Here is a 21,370-nt window from a genome sequence, read left to right as displayed (position 1 = left end):
CTTGTGTCCGAAAAACCCAAATATCTTACAGAACCCTATTTTTTTCCAAAATAAAATTAAGCCTATATTACTTGTGTAAAATGTAGCTTTCGAATGGTGAAAGAATTTTTAAAATCGGTCCAGTAGTTTTTAAGCCTATTCATTACAAACAAACAAACATACAAAATTTTCCTCTTTATAATATTAAGTATAGATTTGCCGAATCTTGTAAATATGACTAATATTCACATTCCTCTGCAATTAGTCGGAAAATATTGTGTCAGGAATGTGTGCGACAATATGTCCAGGCGGGGATCGAACCCATGATCTCCGGCGCTTTTGCCGTGGAGCTATTGAGGTTTATTAAATTAAAAAAAATAATTTTCCCTAATGGGTTTTTTGCCTGTTTATGACTCCGATGTTTCAAAATAGAATACAACTCTAACCTTTAGTTTATCGCCGCAGTAAGTCCAGCTGATAACGTCGCCTCAAATTCAACTTTTACAAACTATCAGTTGTCGGAGCTTATTCATTTAAAACGAACGGCATGGCGAAATTTATGTTTATCATTTTTATTTGTGCAATTATTCCGCAAATATTCACCCAATGCACGGTGGAGAGAGCAGAGAAACGGTTTCAAAGATCAGTGTACGAATTCTCTTTGGAACTGCTGACCAGGCTCGCTCAGGAGAAAGATATCCACTTCGTGACCTCCACGTTGTCGACATGGTCGCTGTTGACGGTCACCTCACTGGGCGCCGCCGGCACGACGCTCGCAGAATTCAAAGAAGTTCTCAAACTACATCCACGTAAGTGTTTCAACTATAAATACTTGGAACTCGCTAACTCCGTCTCCGAAAATAATGAAACCGATGTGATCGTCGAGAAAAGCTCTGCCATATTCGTCGACGATAGGACGCCGATCCTAAAATCTTTCAAAAGGCGAATCAAATCAGTAGTCGCCACTGAATTTGAAAGTCTGTCATTCGACAATGCCGAAGCTGCGGCCCAGAGAGTCAACGACTACGTGAGCAGAGCTACACACGACGTCATAGACGAAATCGTCTCGCCAGGAGATCTAGAAAATGTATTATTTATCATGATTGACGCCATATTTTTCAAAGGCGCGTGGAAGTTTCCGTTTCCTCGAGAAAATACGCAAGTCGCAGCATTCTACAATGAGAGAGGTGCACAAATCGGACAAACAAATTCAATGTTTATTACAAAGAAGTTAAACTATAGAAATATAGATAAAATAAGCGCCGATGTGTTGGAACTTCCATACGGAAGCGGTAACAGGTACTCGATGTTGGTGATTCTGCCGAATCGAGACGTTTCCGTGTATACAGTTATAGAAAAACTTAAAACTGTAAGTTTGAAATCTATACAACTTTTATTCGATGAATACGGACCCACTAGCATGGAAGTCAATCTTCCTAGATTTAAGATTACCTCAGATCTGGATAACTTAGGAGAGTTATTGGAAGATATGGGTCTGAAGACAATGTTCGATAGCAGTAAAGCCGATTTTACGAAACTATCCAAATACGAAGTGTACGTTTCTAATTTTATCCAAAAGGCTGACATAGAGGTGACCGAGGAAGGCACGGTCGCTGCTGCAGTCACCGAAGAGGAGTTTTCATTCAGAAGTAGCCCCACCGTGTTCAACGCTAACAAACCATTCCTGTTCATGATTGTAGATAAGAAGGTAGATGTCCCATTATTTGTTGGTGCATATTCTAAGCCGAGCGAGTTTTGAATAAATTTTCTTCTTTAATTCATCTTTGATTGTTTTCTTCCATCCCTCTTGCTCCTCCTGCAGATCAGATATTGCCCAAGCCAGATACATACTCGATGCCATTTTGAAAGTACTTAGTCATTAACGAATAATTCAGTACAATACTAACACAAATAAACGCACACTCATTGGAATGTTGTGAGATAAGTCATCATCATAATTATCAGATGATAGATCAAAGATTTAATATTATAATCTATACTAATATTATAAAGCTGAAGAGTTTGTTTGTTTGTTTGATTGATTGAACGCGCTAATCACAGAACCTACTGGTCCGATTTGAAAAATTATTTCAGTGTTAGATAGCCCATTTATCGAGGAAGTCTATAGGCTGTGTATTATCCTCATATTCTTACGGGAACGAGTACCACGCGGGTGAAAGCGCGCGGCGTCAGTTAGTATTTATATGTTTATATATATTTATAAAATATTTATATGTTACGTGTCTAAAAAATCATCGCAAAAAGTAATTCTAATTTAACTATCTATTCCACTGAGCGTACAGATGCACAATATTATGTTTACTTAGGTACATGTATCGTCTTTACACTTTCTGAACACAACTCGACAATTTAGGCAACATTTGGGTAGTATTTGTTTTAATAACTTTCGTTGTATACTTTGTGACTAAATGAAATTACCGGACCGGACCGGATTAATTATGGACCGAAGACATCAAGCGGGTCGCAGGGAGCCGCTGGATGCTGGCGGCTCAAGACCGTTTTGTTTGGAAGTCCATGCAAGAGGCCTATGTCTGACCATAAAGATATAAGGCTTGAATCTGAACACGTTTACCCATTTCCAACTCCTGGCTAATTCATGAGAAATAATAATCATACTTTTTTTATTCAATAACAAGATAGTCCTTGACTTTAACCTTGACCTCACTTTAAGATGCAGTCTTTTAAATGGAAGAAGGTTGACATGGAAGAGGTACAAGGTATTATTTATAATTGGCTTATTTTTACCACTTGTTTCTACTAGTAATATTTTTGTATTTAATTTACGTATCTGTCTTCTTTTAATATTTGTCGATGTTTGTTAGAGGCGCTCCGCACGTCTCGATACCGTCCAAACGTCACCTTAATGGCTCCACGGAAGATCAGCGCGGTATCCTTACGGACACTGCAATATGCTGAGTGGTGACCCTTTTAGGATCACATCATGCAAGTTGCAATGTATTTAATTTATTGTTTTTTTTTTTCTCTCTTTGTATGATGTGTATTCTGAATAAACTTTTCTTTCTTTCTAAGTTTATTCGACCCATATCACAGAATATACAATACTAGCGGACGCCCGCGACTTCGTCCGCGTAAATTTCGATGTCAACTTTACTACTACCCCTACCCTACCCTACCCCTACCCTACCACTACCCCAACCCTACCCTACCCAACCCCTACATCTACCCTACCCCTACCCTACCCCTACCCTACCCTACCCCTACCCCCACCCTACCCCTACCCTAACCCAAACCTACCCCTACCCTACCCCCATCCTACCTCTACCCTCCCCGTAGCCTATCCCTTTCCTACCCCTATCCCACCCGTACCCCTATCTCACGCCGATCCTACCCCTACCCTACCACTTCCCTATTCTACCCGTACCTCTACCCTACCACTACCCTACCTCTACCCCTACCCTACCACTACCCTAAACCCGGCCCTAAACCTACCCTACCCCTACACTACCCCTACGCTTCCCTACCCGTACCCTACCCTACCCTGTAACTTCTCTATCTTACTCCTACCCTTAGCAAAATCGGTCCAGTCCTTCGAGAGTTGTGGTATGACCAAGAGAAATAGAGACTTCTATGCTAATAATATAAAGAGGTAAAGTTCGTGTGGTTGTAGGAGGTAATCTCTGGATCTACTGGACCGATTTGGAAAATTGTTTTACCAATAGAAAGCTACGTTATTTGCGAGAGTCATAGGCTATGTTTGATCCCCATATTCACACGGAAACGGGAACTACGTAAATGAAAGCGCCGGGCGTCGTATAGCGGAATTTCTGCGTCTTTTAGAAATTTTGTATTATCTCCGAAACTATTTAAGTAATTAACATACTGTAAAGGGCAAATCTTATCTCCATAATATCCTTGTGATTATTAAATAATTTATTTTGATAAGGATTAAAGTTTAGTAAGTCAAATAATGACGTAAACCTAAGTATATAAAATAATTAATTTTTAAAACACAAAAGGTCCTATATCTGCTAATATATAGAAGATAGATATATGGCGTCGCGGACTTTTTTGTAGAACTTTTAAAGATACATAAAGTCTCTATACATTAATTTCAATTTTACACAATGGTTTGGATATGCGAATAAGTCTGTTTAAAAGGTTTTTAGTCCGACCTGTATGACAAAAACTGTGATAACTCGGCTAATATATATGATACCAATATAAAATATAGCCTATAGCACTCCCCGATAATGTAGCATTCTACTGGTGAAAGAATTTTTAAAATCGGACCAGTAGTTCCGAAGATTACCCCATTTAAAAAATGTGACAAACTTACAAACTTACAAACTTTACCTCTTTATAATATTAGTATAGATAGATAGATATATGGCGTCGCGGACTTTTTTGTAGAACTTTTAAAGATACATAAAGTCTCTATACATTAATTTCAATTTTACACAATGGTTTGGATATGCGAATAAGTCTGTTTAAAAGGTTTTTAGTCCGACCTGTATGACAAAAACTGTGATAACTCGGCTAATATATATGATACCAATATAAAATATAGCCTATAGCACTCCCCGATAATGTAGCATTCTACTGGTGAAAGAATTTTTAAAATCGGACCAGTAGTTCCGAAGATTACCCCATTTAAAAAATGTGACAAACTTTCAAACTTACAAACTTTACCTCTTTATAATATTAAGTATAGATAGCACTCCCCGATAATGTAGCATTCTACTGGTGAAAGAATTTTTAAAATCGGACCAGTAGTTCCGAAGATTACCCCATTTAAAAAATGTGACAAACTTTCAAACTTACAAACTTTACCTCTTTATAATATTAGTATAGATGTAAGTGAGTACCCATACCTCTGACGGTTTCTCATTGCTTTGGTTCGGTTGGCATCGGTGCAAATCGCTTGTAGGTAGGTACCTACGTCTTTGCCTACCACCAGACCTAGGCCAACTTATAAATTACTGGCCGATGCCACACGGTCGATCCCATGAAAATACAGAGATAAAATATAGCCTGTGGCAATACAAACAAATAGCTTTCTAGCAATAAAAGAATTTTCAAAATCTGTTTAGTAGATCCAGAGATTACCTATACCACATTCTTTACCTCTTTATAACATTAGTAGGTCTATGTGATATATTATAATCTATTGAGGACCACAGATTATTAGTGTTCTGTGACCACAGCACCAGCTCTGCCAACTCCGCCAGACAGATCATCAATATTGTATGAAAGCCACACCAAACTATTAGTAGAATATTAAGTATCGTAAGTATTATACTTTATAATAATTTATTATGAAATAATGCTACAGCTCACGAGATAACAATAATAAAAATTCATTTTAATTTTAATAAAAACTAAAAAAAAAAACTACAATACTAAAAAGACACATTATAATAATAAAATAAAAATAAAAGAATAATAAAAAAACTAATTAGTATTCGCCTAGCAACATGCAACTGGCCGCAAACTCAGTGCACAGCACTGATTTTCAGTTTGCTCCGCAACAACTGACTAGACACAACCTCGCGCTACCCTCGCGTGTCCATTATTTACATCTAGTAATGAACAGAAACAGTTTTAAAATGAAAATTTAACGTTCATCGTGGTTACATAATGTGTACGGTGTGGCGACGCGTCGCCATGCGCAATCGACTGTGCGATTCTCTCCCACTCGATCTGGCGCTAAGCCATCTCTCTCGCTACACTGACCTCGGATACCTATTGTGTATACTCCGTAGTGTATACAGTTTTGTTTACTACTGTAGGTACACATAACCTGTGTTTTACTTGAAAACAAAATGTCTGACCTTGATAATTTAGAGAGTGAAATGTTTCACATCTGCCAGGCGTCCCGTGACTACTCAAATTTTTGTTTTTGCTACGGCTACAAGCTTAATCACTTCCCCATTTATAGACAAGTCCGGATTTCTTCCAATTATACTTGCCTTCTGGTGCTTACTACCAAGTATTTAATTTTTTTCGCATTAAGGACCAGAGAGTTGTTTTAAGCCCATATCGCTATGGATTTCAAATCTCATTTAACTTATCGCTTCTTTGGTTGTTTTGGGATCGAAGTGAAAGTATCTGTGTATCGTCGGCATAAAGATGTGTCTTGCAAGATTCTATGCTAAGCAGTGTAAATTATAAAGAGCAACGGGCTTAGACTAGAGCCTTGCGGTATACCACGCGGAACATTGTTCACCTGTGACACTTCTGGACTTTTGCTATGGTTATCAATAGTCACAAATTGTTTTCTATTTCTCAGGAAAGATCAGAACCAAGTACAATTATTTGGGTCGGCCCCTTATTACTGCAACTTAGCTAACATGAGTTACTGTATGAGCTATACAGTCAAAGGCCCTAGAGAAATCCAGTAGTACCAGAGCGGTACCTTCTCCCTTATCTGACGCTGATAGGATATCGTCCGTGACTGCTGTTAGTGCAGTTGTAGTTCCATTAACCTTTCTAAATCCGGATTATACAAAGTCGGAGTGTGCCCGAATAGTTTCAAACCCATACGGGGTCCTTAGTCATGAGCTGATTCTTGCAACCCGGCACGAACCCAGTATCATCTATGATACAAACTGCGACGCGGCGGCGTGCGCGGCCGCTCGCAGCACGCGTTGAGAGAGGGGTTGAGAGGCGGTGAGTGTAGGTTCCGTTACACTCTACGACGGTTACTGAATGTCATCTTGAATGGACCCGTCTACTTGTAAGCAAACCGAACTTACACTATCTTACTCCAAGTTTGTTATTTCTGACATCAAATAAAATAGCGGATTCCACGCTGTCGGAAGCGGCCGCGCGAGCCTTCGAATTTCAATTTGGTTCGTGGTTCGTACCGCGTTACAAGAATCAGCTCATGACTAAGGTACCCGTCATCTTGATTGGACCCATCTTCTTGTAAGTACCTCTTTAGCTTTGAATTGATTATTGATTGCTCGGTGTGTGCCTAATTACATTGGTATAATAATTATATAATACAGTATTTTTAATGATATTACTTAAACTAACCAATACCTTCATAAATCCCAATATTTTATTATTTTCATAAAAACTCCTTTTGTAAAACTATGTATAAAGTCACAGTTTTAGATACAAGTAAGGATGTACTATTCTATATTATTCACGAATGTCTGTATTAAAAGATAAAAATCCAATGCTGGTATTTAAAACTCCACTTTTAGAACTTTAAGTCACAAATGGCTGTACGGTGAGATACTTTTGCATTTTCTCTAAAGGAAAGATTAGAGAAAATGTCAGAAATGTCACTGTCAGTGTAAACAATGTCAGAGTCAGCTGTTGTCTGTCACTGTCAGTGTACCAAGACAAATAACAAGGCATTCCACTACTAAAATTAAAAAAATTGTTATTAAAAAAATTGTCTGTTCGTATTCTGCTCAATGCTCACTGTATTGTAATTGTATAATTAAGTATTGTGAGCATAATATTAATCTGTGATTGTGATGTGACGTAGTATCTATTAATCTGTTTGTGTTGTGTGCAGTGTGCAGGCTTGCAGTCTTGTAAACAACAATCAACAGGTCAGACAAGGTTTGCTTCGTTGAGGACTTTTAGATACAGAAGAGTAACTACAATACTACACTTATATAATAAACTTAAATACAACACATAGTGGTAGTGTATTGATTAATTTAAGGTATGGATATTAAATATTATTTTTTACTTAATCAATAATTATTATTGATTAGGTTAATACTAAAGATAATTATTTCTCATCTAATTGGCTTAATAATATATTTTTCTTTATAAGCTTTTGCAAATTAGTCAGTTATTACTTATCTAGTTATCAATAATTAAATATCAGGTAATAAATAAGTTTATGACTTCTGTCTTGGTTCAAGGGTTTATTTATTTCGCTTTTATCTTGACTAGATAAATGTTGAACAACCATATACTTTATATCAGCCTGTTTTGATAGCCTACTACAGGGCCAGGCCTAGCTCCATAAGTCCATAAAGTACATGGAGCAAGCTTAGACCCACCACACTGCTCCAATATGGGTTGGTGGGTATACAGTGATGATGTTAATTTCATTAAAATTTATTTGGTGTTAATAATAATAACCAGGTCCAATAGCAGTGCTCTTGGAGGCACAGGGTGTAACTCTACTGTTCCCAACACTGAGCTGAGAATTTAACTGAAAGGTTTTTAGAAGATAGAAACACTAAGAATATCTTAGCCTGACCCAGGACTCAAACCCAGGAACTTGTGATATACAACAACATAGGCTAACAATTATACTAACAAGGTTAACAAGTTATAGACCTAATAAAGTATTTTATATGCAATGAACAGTGAATTTTTTTGGTGATAGTTGACATACAAACAGCATTGGTTCATATTATCTTGAGTAGGAAACCAACATCTCTAACTAAGCAACACCCTGCAGGTCGTAATTGCTTTAATTATATATTTCTATGTGCAGCATAGTTTCTGTCCATCTGTGGCATTCAGCCAAGATATTTTTCAACATGTATGCTATTAAAATTTAATCAATTGCATGTAATTTAATAATTTTATGGATTTTAGTATCTGAAATAAAGATTATTATTATATTATTATTGTTGTTATGCTTTTTGTCCTAATATTTTGTCCCGTGTTATGTATTTAGACACTTTTTTACTTTATAAAAGATAGAGTAAGTGAGAGTAGGTCAATAAAAATTTGTTTGTTCCAACATTTAATTATATTATCTCAGACATATTATCTAAACTAATATTTTATAGAAGTAAAATTTAATTTTTTTTTTGTTACAATTCAACTCGAAAGCTTCTCAACCAATTTGAAACATAACTTCATACAGTTTGTTTCATGTAGGATGGTGCGGGTGACAGTTCTTTTCACTTTTGAAAGTTTGTTGTGATTCACAATAATAGTATGTATTATGAATGTCATATAGGCAACTGTCACTGTACCAATGCTATCTGAAAAACACTCTAGATAACTACATCTCACTAAGTATTTCAGTATGGAGCTGGGATCAGAAATGGTGGACACATACAACTTGTCTGCAGACCAAAGGCGATTCTATGAAGACAATGGATATCTGGTTATTAAGAAACTCATTGATTTTACATGTTTGTATGGATGCAAGTGAGTTCAATTGTTCAAATCTGCTATTTGTATTTCCACCTTTTTCCTATTGTTATATTATACCTACATGACCCTGTCTGAGTTGTCAGAAAAGCAGAAATATAAGTTGGCTCAGTACTTTACTCATTCAAAACATAGGTACCTTATATAAAATCTACAAGCATCTATTTGTACTAATATTAATAAAGTAAAGTTTGTGTGAGCCGTGATAGCTCAGAGGATATGACCTCTGCCTCTGTTTCCGGAGGGTGTGGGTTTAAATCCGGTGCGGTACATGCACCTCCAACTTTTCAGAAACCTGCATACCAGAGAGTTTTCTTAATTCTCTGTGTATGTGAAATCTGGCAGTCTGCATTGGGCCAGCTAACTAATTGGCCTGACCTCTCTCATTCTGAGACTCGAGCTCAGCAGTGAGCCGAATATGGGTTGATAATGATGAATGTTTGTGAGGTTTTGCTTCATTTACGCTTCTTGTTTAGAGTGGAGTCATTTTCAAGTTAGGGGCATATTATACTCCACCGAAGCTTCAAACCCAAAAATTTTCATTTTCAGGCAAAGGTTCATAAAGATTTGCAAAGGCGTGGTGGACAGGGGGGGTATGACTATAGTGAAAGAGCCGAGCCTCGCAGCTCAAGGGGCAAAGGGCGAAGACCTTATCAATAAGGTAATAAATAACTGTAATTACACTATAAAGAAATTATTATCAATACATATCTATACTTCTATACCTACTAATAATATAAAGAGATAAAGTTTGTGAATTTGTAGGGGAAATCTCTGGATCTACTGAACCTATTTTGAAAATTCCTTTACAAATGATTACCACCTTATTTCTGTGTGGCTGTATTTTATCCCAGTAATCACACAGGAACGGAAAATACGCGGGCATCTGCTAGTCATGCTATTAGATTTATATATTAGATTTGTATTCATCACGAAATCTAAAAATCCACTGGAAATACAAAGATGAAATTTGGCAGGGAGGTAATTTACAGTTAGTAGACGTTCGCTAAGAATGGATTTTGCAAGAGGTGCGGATTAAGGAGATCTAAGAGCGGACGAAGTAACATAGCCTATAGCACTCCCCGATAATGTAGCATTCTACTGGTGAAAGAATTTTAAAATCGGACCAGTAGCTCCGAAGATTACCCCATTTAAAAAATGTGACAAACTTACAAACTTTACCTCTTTATAATATTAGTATAGATAAGCAGATTATATATTTGTCACCAATAGCTTTTTTCGTTGAAATTTTACATCGAGATTCACGCGGACGAAGTCGCGGGCGTCCGCTAGTGCTATATACCTAATTATGCGCTATTACGCAAATTGTATCTTAGTCTTAACAAGTAGCTACCTTTGTTTCCTCATTGTCATGCAAAATATACTCAAGTTGTGCAATCACTGTTAGAATCAATATAAATTATAAATCCTTTTAAGAGACCCCGCTCACTTACAACTTTTAGTTGGACGAGAGAGGCCACCCTAATTCTTCGACCCCTGATACTATAGTATATCTACGAGTATGTATATAAATGAAAGTGTAAGTTACACTATTTTATAACTCAAGTACGGCTGAACCGATTTTGCTGAAAGTTTGGGGGACAGGTAGGTAGTTTAGAACCAGGAGACGAACATAGGATACTCAGGCGTAGGGTTTCACGCGGATGAAGTCGCGGGCGTCCGCTAGTATAATATAAGGTAGGTAGGTAGGTAGGTAGGTGATTGTATAAAGTCAATAGAATTATCACAATTGAATTTCGAAGTAGAACTAAGTCATCAGTTACCAATATTTTTGAATTAGGTACAACTTCGGACGCTTTAATTGAAAATTAAGTTGATGAATCCGTTTATAGTAATAATAATGTGCTGCCATCTATTGAAACAGTGTTTGTTATTTTAAACTATCAGTAGATGGCGCTCTTAGAAAGCTTTGTACTCTTTTACCTGTTATAATGTAGTTATGCCTGATGTTCATAGATGTCGCTTGGTTCTTTATTTTTAACCAACTTCAAAATTTTTTATTTTTTTTAAAGAAGTCGTGTAGTCTACAGCATACTCGTTTATTTCGAGTGAATGTATATCGCCTTTACGACAAGAGGGGGCAAGTCGCCTAGAGCAAAGGTCCAGATGCTAGCGATGCTCTAGTCTAGAGTAATGGCTATTTCAATGTTCTAAATCCAGATATCCGAGATCCACTTCGACGACGTGTTCGCGACATACACGGAGCACCCGCGCCTGCTGCACGTGCTGGCGCAGCTGATCGGCGAGCCCATGCGCGTCATCAACAGCATGCTCATCAACAAGCCGCCCGGCAGCGTGCGCCACCCGCCGCATCAGGTATGTGAGCTACTCCTATATGCAACGGCAACGGCATGCCCGGCAATAACGTGCTCATCACTATTCGTCCGGCAAAATGCCTTGTCCATCCGTGGTAGTCGCTTTAACAATTCTTATCTATAAGTACTTATAATAAATCTGTAGAGAGGTTAATTCTGTACATGAAATATATTTCAAAAATAACTATCAGGGGGTGATTAGTGGCCGATACTGATGCCAAAAATGCAATCGGTAAAATTTTTGTCTGTCTGTCTGTCTGTCTGTCTGTATGTTATTTATAGAAACAAAAACTACTCGAGGGATTTTAACGAAACTTGGTACAATTATTCTTCATACTCCTGGGCAGGTTATAGTATACTTTTCATCACGCTACGATCAATAGGAGCAGAGCAGTGAAGGGAAATGTTGAGAAAACGGGAGAAGTTACTCAATTTTTAAGCTTCCGTCGCGTGGTATGTTCGTTATAGAAACAAAAACTAGGTATTAGAATAAAACGTTCTTTCACTGCGTATATCACTTTAATTACGGAAATCAATTGTGCCAACATACATGATACTTAACAATAGACATAGAGGATCAAAGACAATTAACATTGTACCAACTATTATTTTGTTACAGTATTGCTATACTTTAATACTAGGTACTCTACGGATTTTAACAAAATTTGGTACAATTATTCTTCATATACCTGAGCAGGTTAAAGTATACTTTTCATTACGCTACCGTCAATAGGAGCAGAGCAGTGAAGGGAAAACGGGAGAAGTTACTCCATTTTTTAAGCTTCCGTCGCCGTCGCATGGTCCCTACCATAGGGGTAGGGTAGTGGTAAGTTGGGATAGGGTAGGGTAGGGGTAGGCGTAGTAGTAGGGTTTCACGCAGACGAAGTCGCGGGCGTCCGCTAGTAAGAAATATAGTAGGAAAATGTTTTGCTTCTGTATGGGAGCCACGTAGCAATGTCACCGGTTACGATTTGAATAATCTATATTAGCAGGTGTTCTGATGTGAAGTATGATCTTATGAGTGCAGATTGTGCAATTCCTGAATACATTAGAATATGAGGTATAAAACTCAACAAACATGCGACGCTCCTAAAGTTTGCAATTTCGTCTGCCTCATCGAATCTTTACTAATGAAAATTATCCTCGTAGCGACCAATTAACTAATGCATTGCGGCGTGTCCTTGGAAACTAAATATTTTTCATGATTTTACTTCTTACCTCCGATTATGTATTAATTCCTGCACTTAATTTATTATTTATTTTCATAATTCCAGGACCTGTACTACTTTCCGTTCCGTCCGGCTGAGAAAATCACCGCTGCGTGGACCGCTATAGATGACGTCACAGTGGAAAATGGCTGTCTGTACGTCATACCCGGCTCGCATAAGCGAAACTTCATCTATCCACATGGAAATTTGCCTGTAAGTTGATTTTTTGTATTTATATACAAGATTGACAGAAAGCACTTAGCTTTAGTGATGTGATTGTTGCATTGCTAACTGGAGGAACAGTTAATGGTGAATTCTATTATTCGATATTCGAGTAGGTACTGCTGAAAATGCCTATTTACACTTGTCTTGTCAGGTTGTAAGAATCAGGAAACAGACTTCGGGAAAGATTCCATACAATAGTTTGCATCTGTGAAATGAAGAACCATTTGTACTTGATCTAAGAATGGCGATGACATCGGGACAGAAACTGTGTACACACCAAAGTATGTTTGTAGAATACCGAAAAATAGCATCAAAATTCCGCAATCCCCACGGCTTAGGAGCGCTGGCATATACAAAGCAGAGTTGTTTGCAGTAAAAGTGTTAATATGAGACTCATGAAATAAAAGCACACAATTAAAAAAAAAGAGGTTATTTTTTTTTGAAGTTTGTTAAATTAAAATAAAGCATCAAAATGCCAACATCACGCGGTGTTCCCAGGCGGTCACCCATCCAAGTACTGACCGCGCCCGATGTTGCTTAACTTCGGTGATCGGACGAGAACCGGTGTATTCAACATGGTATGGACGTTGGCGACAAATTGTGTGAAAAGCTTGTTAAGTACAAGTTGTTAATAGCGCTTCTACCAATGTGGAACTAACACGTGGAGCACCCGTGCGCAACAATAGTACGACACGTAGCCACGACGCAGTGTGCACACCGTCCGCCAGATGTCGCCGCTCCGGGCGCGCGCTGCTCTACGTCGCGCTGGGGAGATGCGCGCCGGCCGCACGACGTCCGCGGCAGCGCGCGCTGGCGGTATCGCTTCTCGGCCTTTTGGCTAAGATCAAAGTGTAGTATCTGTTCTTTTCAGCTTAATATCTGAAAGTTCCCGCACTGCGGGACCAGTATATTAAACTGATTTTTGTAAACCGACGGGATGTTCGGGGCTCGCTCCACTCCCGTCACGGGTCGGCCTGACATTGCAGTGCCGCCGGGATCGGCCCACAGAAGTACCCTTATTAACCTGCCTATGAGCCGGTGTCGTATTTTGAGCCATTTGTGATCGAACCACATTTCAATTTTCAATTTTCGTGGTTTGAATTAATACGGATTAGCAGTAGCACCGTTTTCAGTTCAAATTCAAACTGATCAGCATGTAGAATATAATAATGTTATTATGTTATTTTTCGCTTTTTAGTTTAGCTCGTTGCAACCGCCTTCAAAACGTACCCACGTTTTGAAGGCGCTTGTAACGAGGAGTTAACTGTCCTTAACTGTCCTTCGTCTTCATCACCAGACCACTCATGACAGTCATAACCCATCTAGGAGGAAAGTTCTCATCAATACAAATTAATCAAGCCCAAACACAAGGTAGCTACTGTAAACCGTAAAGAAGTTCCCTTAATTGACGTTGGTCTTTATCACCAAACCCCTAATGACAATTACAACACATCTTGATGGAAAATTCTCATCAATACAAATTAATTAAACACAAGGTTGAAACACAATCGTTGAGAAGTTTTCTCGTCTGTATTTTGGCGCCATCATCAGATCGATTCCAAACCTTCATGACATTATAGTGCTTTAAAAACCGAAAAAAATTATGAACACACTAGTCATCCATTTAATTTTTGAAAGTTCCCCTCGATTTCTCCAGGTTTCCATCATTAGATCCTGATTTGATAAATATGAGACCACTTGGGGCCTCTCCGAGTAATCGATGTACATATATGTATTTAGTAGTTATACAAATTAGGCTGTCAGGGATGATAAATCAATTAGGACCACTTAAATATCAAAATACGAGTAGTACCAAGCAAGCAAGTACTACATATTTATGAGTGGCTCTAGAAAGTGAACATTGCATACTATTGTTCCCAGGACTCGAACAAGTTGTACCACGGCATCCTGGAGCCGGCGGTGTCGGAGGAGCCCCGCGCGCAGCTGGAGATGAGTCCGGGAGACACCGTGCTCTTCCACCCGCTGATAGTGCACGGCTCCGGGCCCAACACCACCAAGGTCAGCAGACAAGCAAGCATTACGAAAAGTGTAATCGAGTGAGAGAGAGCCCAAGAAGTTTTACTTCAGTAGTTCATCACTACTCTAAAGCACACTTGTTTTTCGTTTTTTTTTAAGTTGTATATGATATTTATTTTTATAATATGACCATTATCCTCCAACAAGTCTAAAAAGACTGTACTCGAAGATAAAGGAGCGACACTCACGGAAATACTCCCTGTATTTCCGTGAGTGTCGCTCCTTTATCTCCGATTTCTAATGTCACCCAAATGTGGATTCAATCCACGGTCTTAGTCCCTCTAACAGCTACTTATTTACATATACATATTATGTGGATAAGGTAACGAAAGAAAAGAAAGAAAGAAAATAAATTTATTCATATCTAAAAGTTACCGACAGTCAATAAATACCTTATCCTTATGACAGCATGTCTGTCTGTAACCCTTAATAAAAATTTTAATAAAAAAAATTCAACCGACTTCCAACTAAAAAATTAACCTAAACTAAAAAGCAAAAAATAACATCTTACCTATGTGCTACCTTATGATCAGTTTGAAGGCGGTGCCAAGCCAGTGATGTTTCAATTCAAGCCGTTTAAATTACGTAATTTCTGTAGTTGTTTCAGAAACGGCTTTAATTAAAACACTGGATTGGCACCGCCTTCAAACTGATCAGAAGGTAGCACATAGGTAAGATGTTATTTTTTGCTTTTTAGTTTAGGTTAATTTTTTAGTTGGAAGTCGGTTGAATTTTTTTTATTAAAATTTTTATTTTTTCATTTTTAGTGTTAGCATACCTACGGAGTGTGAACAAAAATTAATAAGCAATTAGCTGAAACGTTATTTTTTTATGATAAGTACCTAAATCCTACAACCCCAATTTTGAGAATACTACCTTAACTCATTTACAAAATTTCACTCCCCCTTTATATCCACTCGTAATATGAATGTCCAAAAAAACTTAACTACTTAACTGTCCTTCGTCTTCATCACCAGACCCTTAATACAGTGACAACCCATCTAGGTGGAAAGTTCTCATCAATACTAATTTATTAAGTCCAAACACAAGGTAGCTACTTTGAACCGTCGAGGAGTTCTCTTCACTCTCCTTCGTCTTCATCACCAGACCCCTAATACAGTCACAAACCATCTAGGTGGAATGTTCTCATCAATACAAATTTATCAAGTCCAAACACAAGGTAGCTACTGTGAACCGTCGAGGAGTTTCCTTCACTGTCCTTCGTCTTCATCATCAGACCCCTAATAAAGTCACAACCCATCTAGGTGGAAAGATCTCATCAATACAAATTTATCAAGTCCAAACGCAAGGTAGCTACTGTGAACCGTCGAGGAGTACTCTTCACTCGCCTTCGCCTCCATCATCAGACCTTCATAAAATTGTAGTGGTTTAAAATACCTTATGGAAACACTAACAAACGCACTAGCCGTCTCTACAATTTTCGAAAGTTCCCCTCGATTTCTCCAGGATGCCATCATCAGATCCTGACATGAAAAAAATGGGACCACCCTGGAATTAAACCCTTCAAAACAAAAAAAGAATTATCAAAATCGGCCTATAAATGACGGAATTATCGCTGGACATACATAAAAAAAAAAAAAAAAAAAAAAAAAAAAAAAAAAAAAAAAAAAAAAAAAAAAAAAAAAAAAAACATACATACAGCCGAACGTAGAACCTCCTCCTTTTTGGGAGTCGGTTAAAAAGAAAGGGTGTACAGCTCACCATATGCCGTGCACTACGTACAAGCATAATACACGGCGCTGATTTTCAGCTGATTGTCAGCTGATTTTCAGATTTATTTTCATTTTTTGTTTTTTATTTTTTACTAGTGGACCCGGTCAAGCTTCGCTTTGACTTATGTGCACTTCTTCTCTATCCCTACTCTACACTACTCTACCCCTACCCTACCCTACCCCTTGACTCTTAAACGTTTGTATGGGAAATAGAAAAGGGTTGTTTTTATGGTTTTCCCGGCAATTATTCTAATTTTTCTCACCTTTTAAACCTTCCCTATACCTCCACGAACATTTGAAGACCAAGATAAGATAAATCCGTTCAGCCGTTCTCGAGTTTTAGCGAGACTAACGAACAGCAATTCATTTTTATATATATAGATTAACGTGTTATTGTTCTACGGCAGGGCTACCGCAAGGCGCTGACCGCGCACTACGCGCACGAGGGCTGCCACTACGTGGACGCGCGGGACTCCGTGCAGCAGCCCATCGTGCTGGAGATAGAGGCCGAGTCCCGCCGGAGGGGCTTCCAGCTCAGCTTCGAAGTGAGACACATCATCATGAGAGCTGGCCCTACACTTTTCTAGAGCAGTGATAGCCCAGTGGATATGACCTCTGCCTCCGATTCCGGAGGGTGTGAGTTCGAATCCGGTTCAGGGCATGCACCTCCAACTTTTCAGTTGTGTGCATTTTAAGAAATTTAATATCACGTGTCTCAAACGGTGCAAGAAAAACATCGTGAGGAAACTTGCATACCAGAGAATTATATTCATTCTCTGCGTGTGTGAAGTCTGCCAATCCGCATTGGGCCAGCGTGGTGGACTATTGGCCTAACCCCTCTCATTCTGAGAGGAGACTCGAGCTCAGCAGTGAGCCGAATATGGGTTGATGACGAATAATTATCTCTTGACTGCGATCTCCCTGATGTTAAGTGCCGATGCAGTCTTAAATGAAAACGGACTTACTTGCAAGAGGTGCGAGTTTATTCTACTACTATGACGGTTTCACACCGAAACGTTAAATCGCTTGGCGGTACGACTTTGCCGTTAGGATGGTAACTAGGTAAGGCCGACACCTACCACCACACAAATCGACTCATTGGTGGTCCAAGTTCTTAAAAGAGACTGGGATTAGACCATATAAACTTTATGCTCAATAGGGTAGTTGACTCATATCAAATTTAATATAAACAATGTTAATTTTAATAATTAAAAGGATTTCCAAACGTCAAAAACGTTTATGTCCATTTTGTGACGTCACAATGTTACTTGATGACGTCAGACTAATTGTTATCTTTTGATTTTGCTAAATGCACCGTTTGGCAAGGATTTGATAACGTAACGTCATGAAACAGTTCAAATATAGATCATCATGGTCGACAGCGTTTTGGCTCGTATTGTCAAAAAATATTTAAAAATTTAAATTTTCATGTAATCTCAAAACAATATGATGTTTTTTTTTTCAATCTAGTTGAACGGTAATGAACAATTAAGGACCACTATATAAAAGTATCGACTAGCCTATTTGAGAGGGAATACTTTTTGTTAAGTACGAAAGTATTTTATATCCTTTTCTTTCGCAGGATGTATGGCGCTACAAAAGTAAGCCCATCCCCAGCAGAGGTCTGCAGTCCAAACTATAAAGCTGCACAAATAATAATTACGAGAAATAAACAAATGTATTACATTCGGCCATATTCCAAAAGTCATTAAGTTATCGAAACCAAATCTATCTATCTAAGTTATGAATATAATAATCAATTGTGCAACTGTTATAAGTAACAAAAGCACTTTATTGTATATTTCGGAAAAAAATTGCTTTGTATAATACGTACTTGGTTTGTTTTATTTTTATACGTTTTTATACACTTTTACTTTTATTAAATTTAATGTTACTTATTTATATTGAAATTTTATGTTAATGGAGATTATTTTTTACGTTTTTTTATTATTAATTTATCTAGCGGATGTCCGCGACTTTGTCCGCGTGGAATTAAGTTTTTCACAAATCCCACAGGAAACATGGTTTTTTCCGGGATGAAAAGTAGCCTATGTTTTAATCCAGAGTGAAATCTATTTCCATTCCAAATTTCAGCCAAATCGCTTCAGTAGCCGCAGCGTAAAGGAGGAACAAACATACACACAAACTTTCGCCTTTATAATATTAGTGTGATACCAGTGCGAAGACGGGGTGGGTCGCTAGTTATACATATAAACATTCCTCTTCGAATCATTCTATCTATTTAAAAAAACCGCCTCAAAACCCGTTGCGTAGTTTTTTTACAGATTTAAGCATACATAGGGACAAAGGAAGCGACTTTGTTTCATACTATGTGGTATTTTGTTAATGTCTACAACAACTGTTGTTATACAGTTTCTTGCTCCATATTAGTAGTTGATTAAGTGCTCATATTAATATTATAATTAAAAGTGGGATTATGTTTATACTTACCAAAATATACTCCGAGGCAAAATTATCCGCCCACTTTAATATACTCGCGTCATATTCAAGAGGGCGGATTGTTGTGCCTCGGAGTATATATAATGTTTTTACAATAAGGGTAGTTAAGCTAATATGAAAGGTTGCGTTTTTATACACATATTTTATATTTTTTCCTGTTATATTTAATAAAAAATTTCACTGAAGTGTGTATCTTTAATTTTTTTTTAATCGATATCAATTGCGACTGAGTTGCCCCCGTCCGAGCTCTTTCGTTCCAACGCAATATCACCGGTTGTGCCGCTAGTGGTCGACATTTTGTTTTTTCTATAGTGTGAACAAAGATGTGAGGGACTTCTAAAAAAATTGTAATGATTTCGTAGGAAAAATCAAACCAATGGCGTAAAATTTATATATAAAATATTTATTTATAATCTTAGATTTGGTAATCACTTACGCTACATTAATTAATACTCGCTTTGTTAATTGAATTTAAATTAATTACTTACATCATTAAATTACTAGTCTTGTCTATAACAATTGGTAATCATTCGTGAGAAATATTTTTACTACAGTATTAGTAATTCAATAAAAGTAATACATTGTTCCTTTAGATAAAATATTGTTTTACTGCATTTCGATCTATAGTTATATATGCTTCTGATTCTGTTATCTCTATTATATTTTAATAAACAAACTAAAATTTGAAAAACATAAAATAGTACTTATATTAATCGCACCATAAATCTTATAAATAGAAGGTAAACTTGTTTTGATGTAAATTATTACTCATAACAAAGAAATACTTTAATTTTGAATAAATTGTGCAAATTTGATTTTAATTATACAATTACATTTCTCTTGTACTGCAAAATAATTAAAATATCCTTATCTATGTAACATAATTTTTTTAATTAAATACCCTTATTTATATATAATTATCTACAATTAATATTTATTATTTACAAAATAATATTAATAATAATTCTTGTATAAATCTCAGTAAATACAAAATCTCATTAGAATAATGTTAAACCATTTTTAACAAAAATGGACAGATTGGTGTTATATATCTTAATAATTAGAACTCTATTACATGTTACATTAAGACATTTCTTAAATTGAGGAAGAAATTAATGAAAATATATAAATCACCAATAACATTAGTGTGTTCTAAAAGTAAAAAATATATATATTATTGCAAATATACAGCGAAAAATGCTTATATTTACACTTCTTTTAGTGTTGCCATTGATAAAATATATTAAATGTCTATTAGTTTTTTTTCCAATTGTGGCTTACTCAAAAAAATGTTCTATAAAAATCTTTAACATGCTAATTTTAATATTTTTTGCACTATCACTCTTACATATATCACTTATATTAAGCTTTTTTACTTAATTTTTCTGGTTAAATTTGGTAAAATTTACTACGCAGGATTGTCCAGTAGTGTATTACTCAGGTAAAAATGGCAACACTGAAGCAGAAGCTAAGAATAACTTAAATTAAAACTGTGACGTGAGACTAGAACTGGTTTGGATATTTTAATAAAAGTGAAGAATTAATGAATAATATATAAAAATAAAAACTAAATTATTCTTTATCAAACACACACTGTTAACCATTCTACACATATTTTAATTTATATATTTCATCTTCTTACCTTTTAATGTCATTGCATACACAAATCAATTGCTCAATATAAGTATCTTTTATTAAGTACATCTGACTCGTTATGAAAACTATTAGTATTCTCATTCATAAACTCGTTCGTGTGATGAGGATATCCTTATTTCTTTCGCTATTTTTAATATTTTTTTCTTTTTAATACACATTTTCATTATAATATTACAATATGTGTATTATATTACGTTCAGATATATAAATACTTAGCTTATGATTTATAAGTAAATACAAAAAATGTGTGTAGGTACGATACGAGTAAGTCTGTCTATTGGTAACTTAGGTCAGTTGTCGTCGAACTCACGTTCAGAAATCTGTAAAAAAATAAAAAACGTAAACTTTTGTATAACACACACACACATAAATCCGTCACCACATACACAATGGCAAAGATAGGAGTAGAAATAATGTATAAATTTTATTTAATGATAGATTTATTTATTTTAGATGAAAAATTTTCATTTCGTTCTGAATATGAATAAAAATAAAATATTTACTTAATTAAATAAATAAAATAAATATTTTTAATGGTTAAAAGTTAGTGGAACAGTGTTGAAAAATATTAAACACAAATACATATAATATTTACATAAATATTAGATAT

The 21,370-nt window shown here is 36.5% G+C and overlaps 2 protein-coding genes and 2 non-coding genes across 8 annotated transcripts in view; 2 read left to right on the top strand and 2 right to left on the bottom strand.

Moving 5' to 3' along the window:
- The first annotated feature begins 486 nt into the window (after positions 1–486).
- LOC112051999 (probable phytanoyl-CoA dioxygenase) lies at positions 487–19,532 on the top strand. 4 transcript variants are annotated; one of them, XM_052888077.1, is made up of 9 exons: positions 7,406–7,423; positions 7,493–7,645; positions 8,977–9,102; positions 9,655–9,766; positions 11,287–11,442; positions 12,716–12,862; positions 14,756–14,893; positions 17,052–17,189; positions 18,227–19,532. In XM_052888077.1, the coding sequence occupies exons 3-9, from the start codon at positions 8,978–8,980 to the stop codon at positions 18,284–18,286; spliced, it is 876 nt and encodes a 291-aa protein (XP_052744037.1). In that variant the 5' UTR covers positions 7,406–7,423; positions 7,493–7,645; position 8,977; the 3' UTR covers positions 18,287–19,532. The 4 variants fall into 4 exon arrangements, with proteins under 4 accessions (XP_023946649.2, XP_052744045.1, XP_052744042.1 ...); XM_024090881.2 differs by lacking the exons at positions 7,406–7,423; positions 7,493–7,645 and adding an exon at positions 487–1,731; XM_052888085.1 differs by having other exon boundaries at positions 7,324–7,529.
- Positions 13,348–13,466, bottom strand: LOC112052010 (5S ribosomal RNA). Its single transcript, XR_002887275.2, has one exon. It is a non-coding gene; the product is annotated as a 5S ribosomal RNA (ribosomal RNA).
- On the top strand, positions 13,693–13,885 carry LOC112052012 (U2 spliceosomal RNA). Its single transcript, XR_002887277.2, has one exon. It is a non-coding gene; the product is annotated as a U2 spliceosomal RNA (small nuclear RNA).
- LOC112052001 (uncharacterized) overlaps positions 19,487–21,370 on the bottom strand; it is an 87,005-nt gene continuing 85,121 nt past the window's right edge. For both annotated transcript variants that reach the window (XM_052888052.1, XM_024090885.2), the window contains one exon: positions 19,487–21,080. In XM_052888052.1, coding sequence (XP_052744012.1) covers positions 21,073–21,080 — 8 coding nt within the window. In that variant the 3' untranslated portion in view covers positions 19,487–21,072. The remainder of the gene's footprint in view (positions 21,081–21,370) is intronic.

The sequence above is a fragment of the Bicyclus anynana genome, chromosome 2 (genome assembly GCF_947172395.1).
Source record: "Bicyclus anynana chromosome 2, ilBicAnyn1.1, whole genome shotgun sequence".
Taxonomy (NCBI): Eukaryota; Metazoa; Arthropoda; class Insecta; order Lepidoptera; family Nymphalidae; genus Bicyclus; species Bicyclus anynana.
This window is presented reverse-complemented; position numbering and strand designations above follow the sequence as displayed.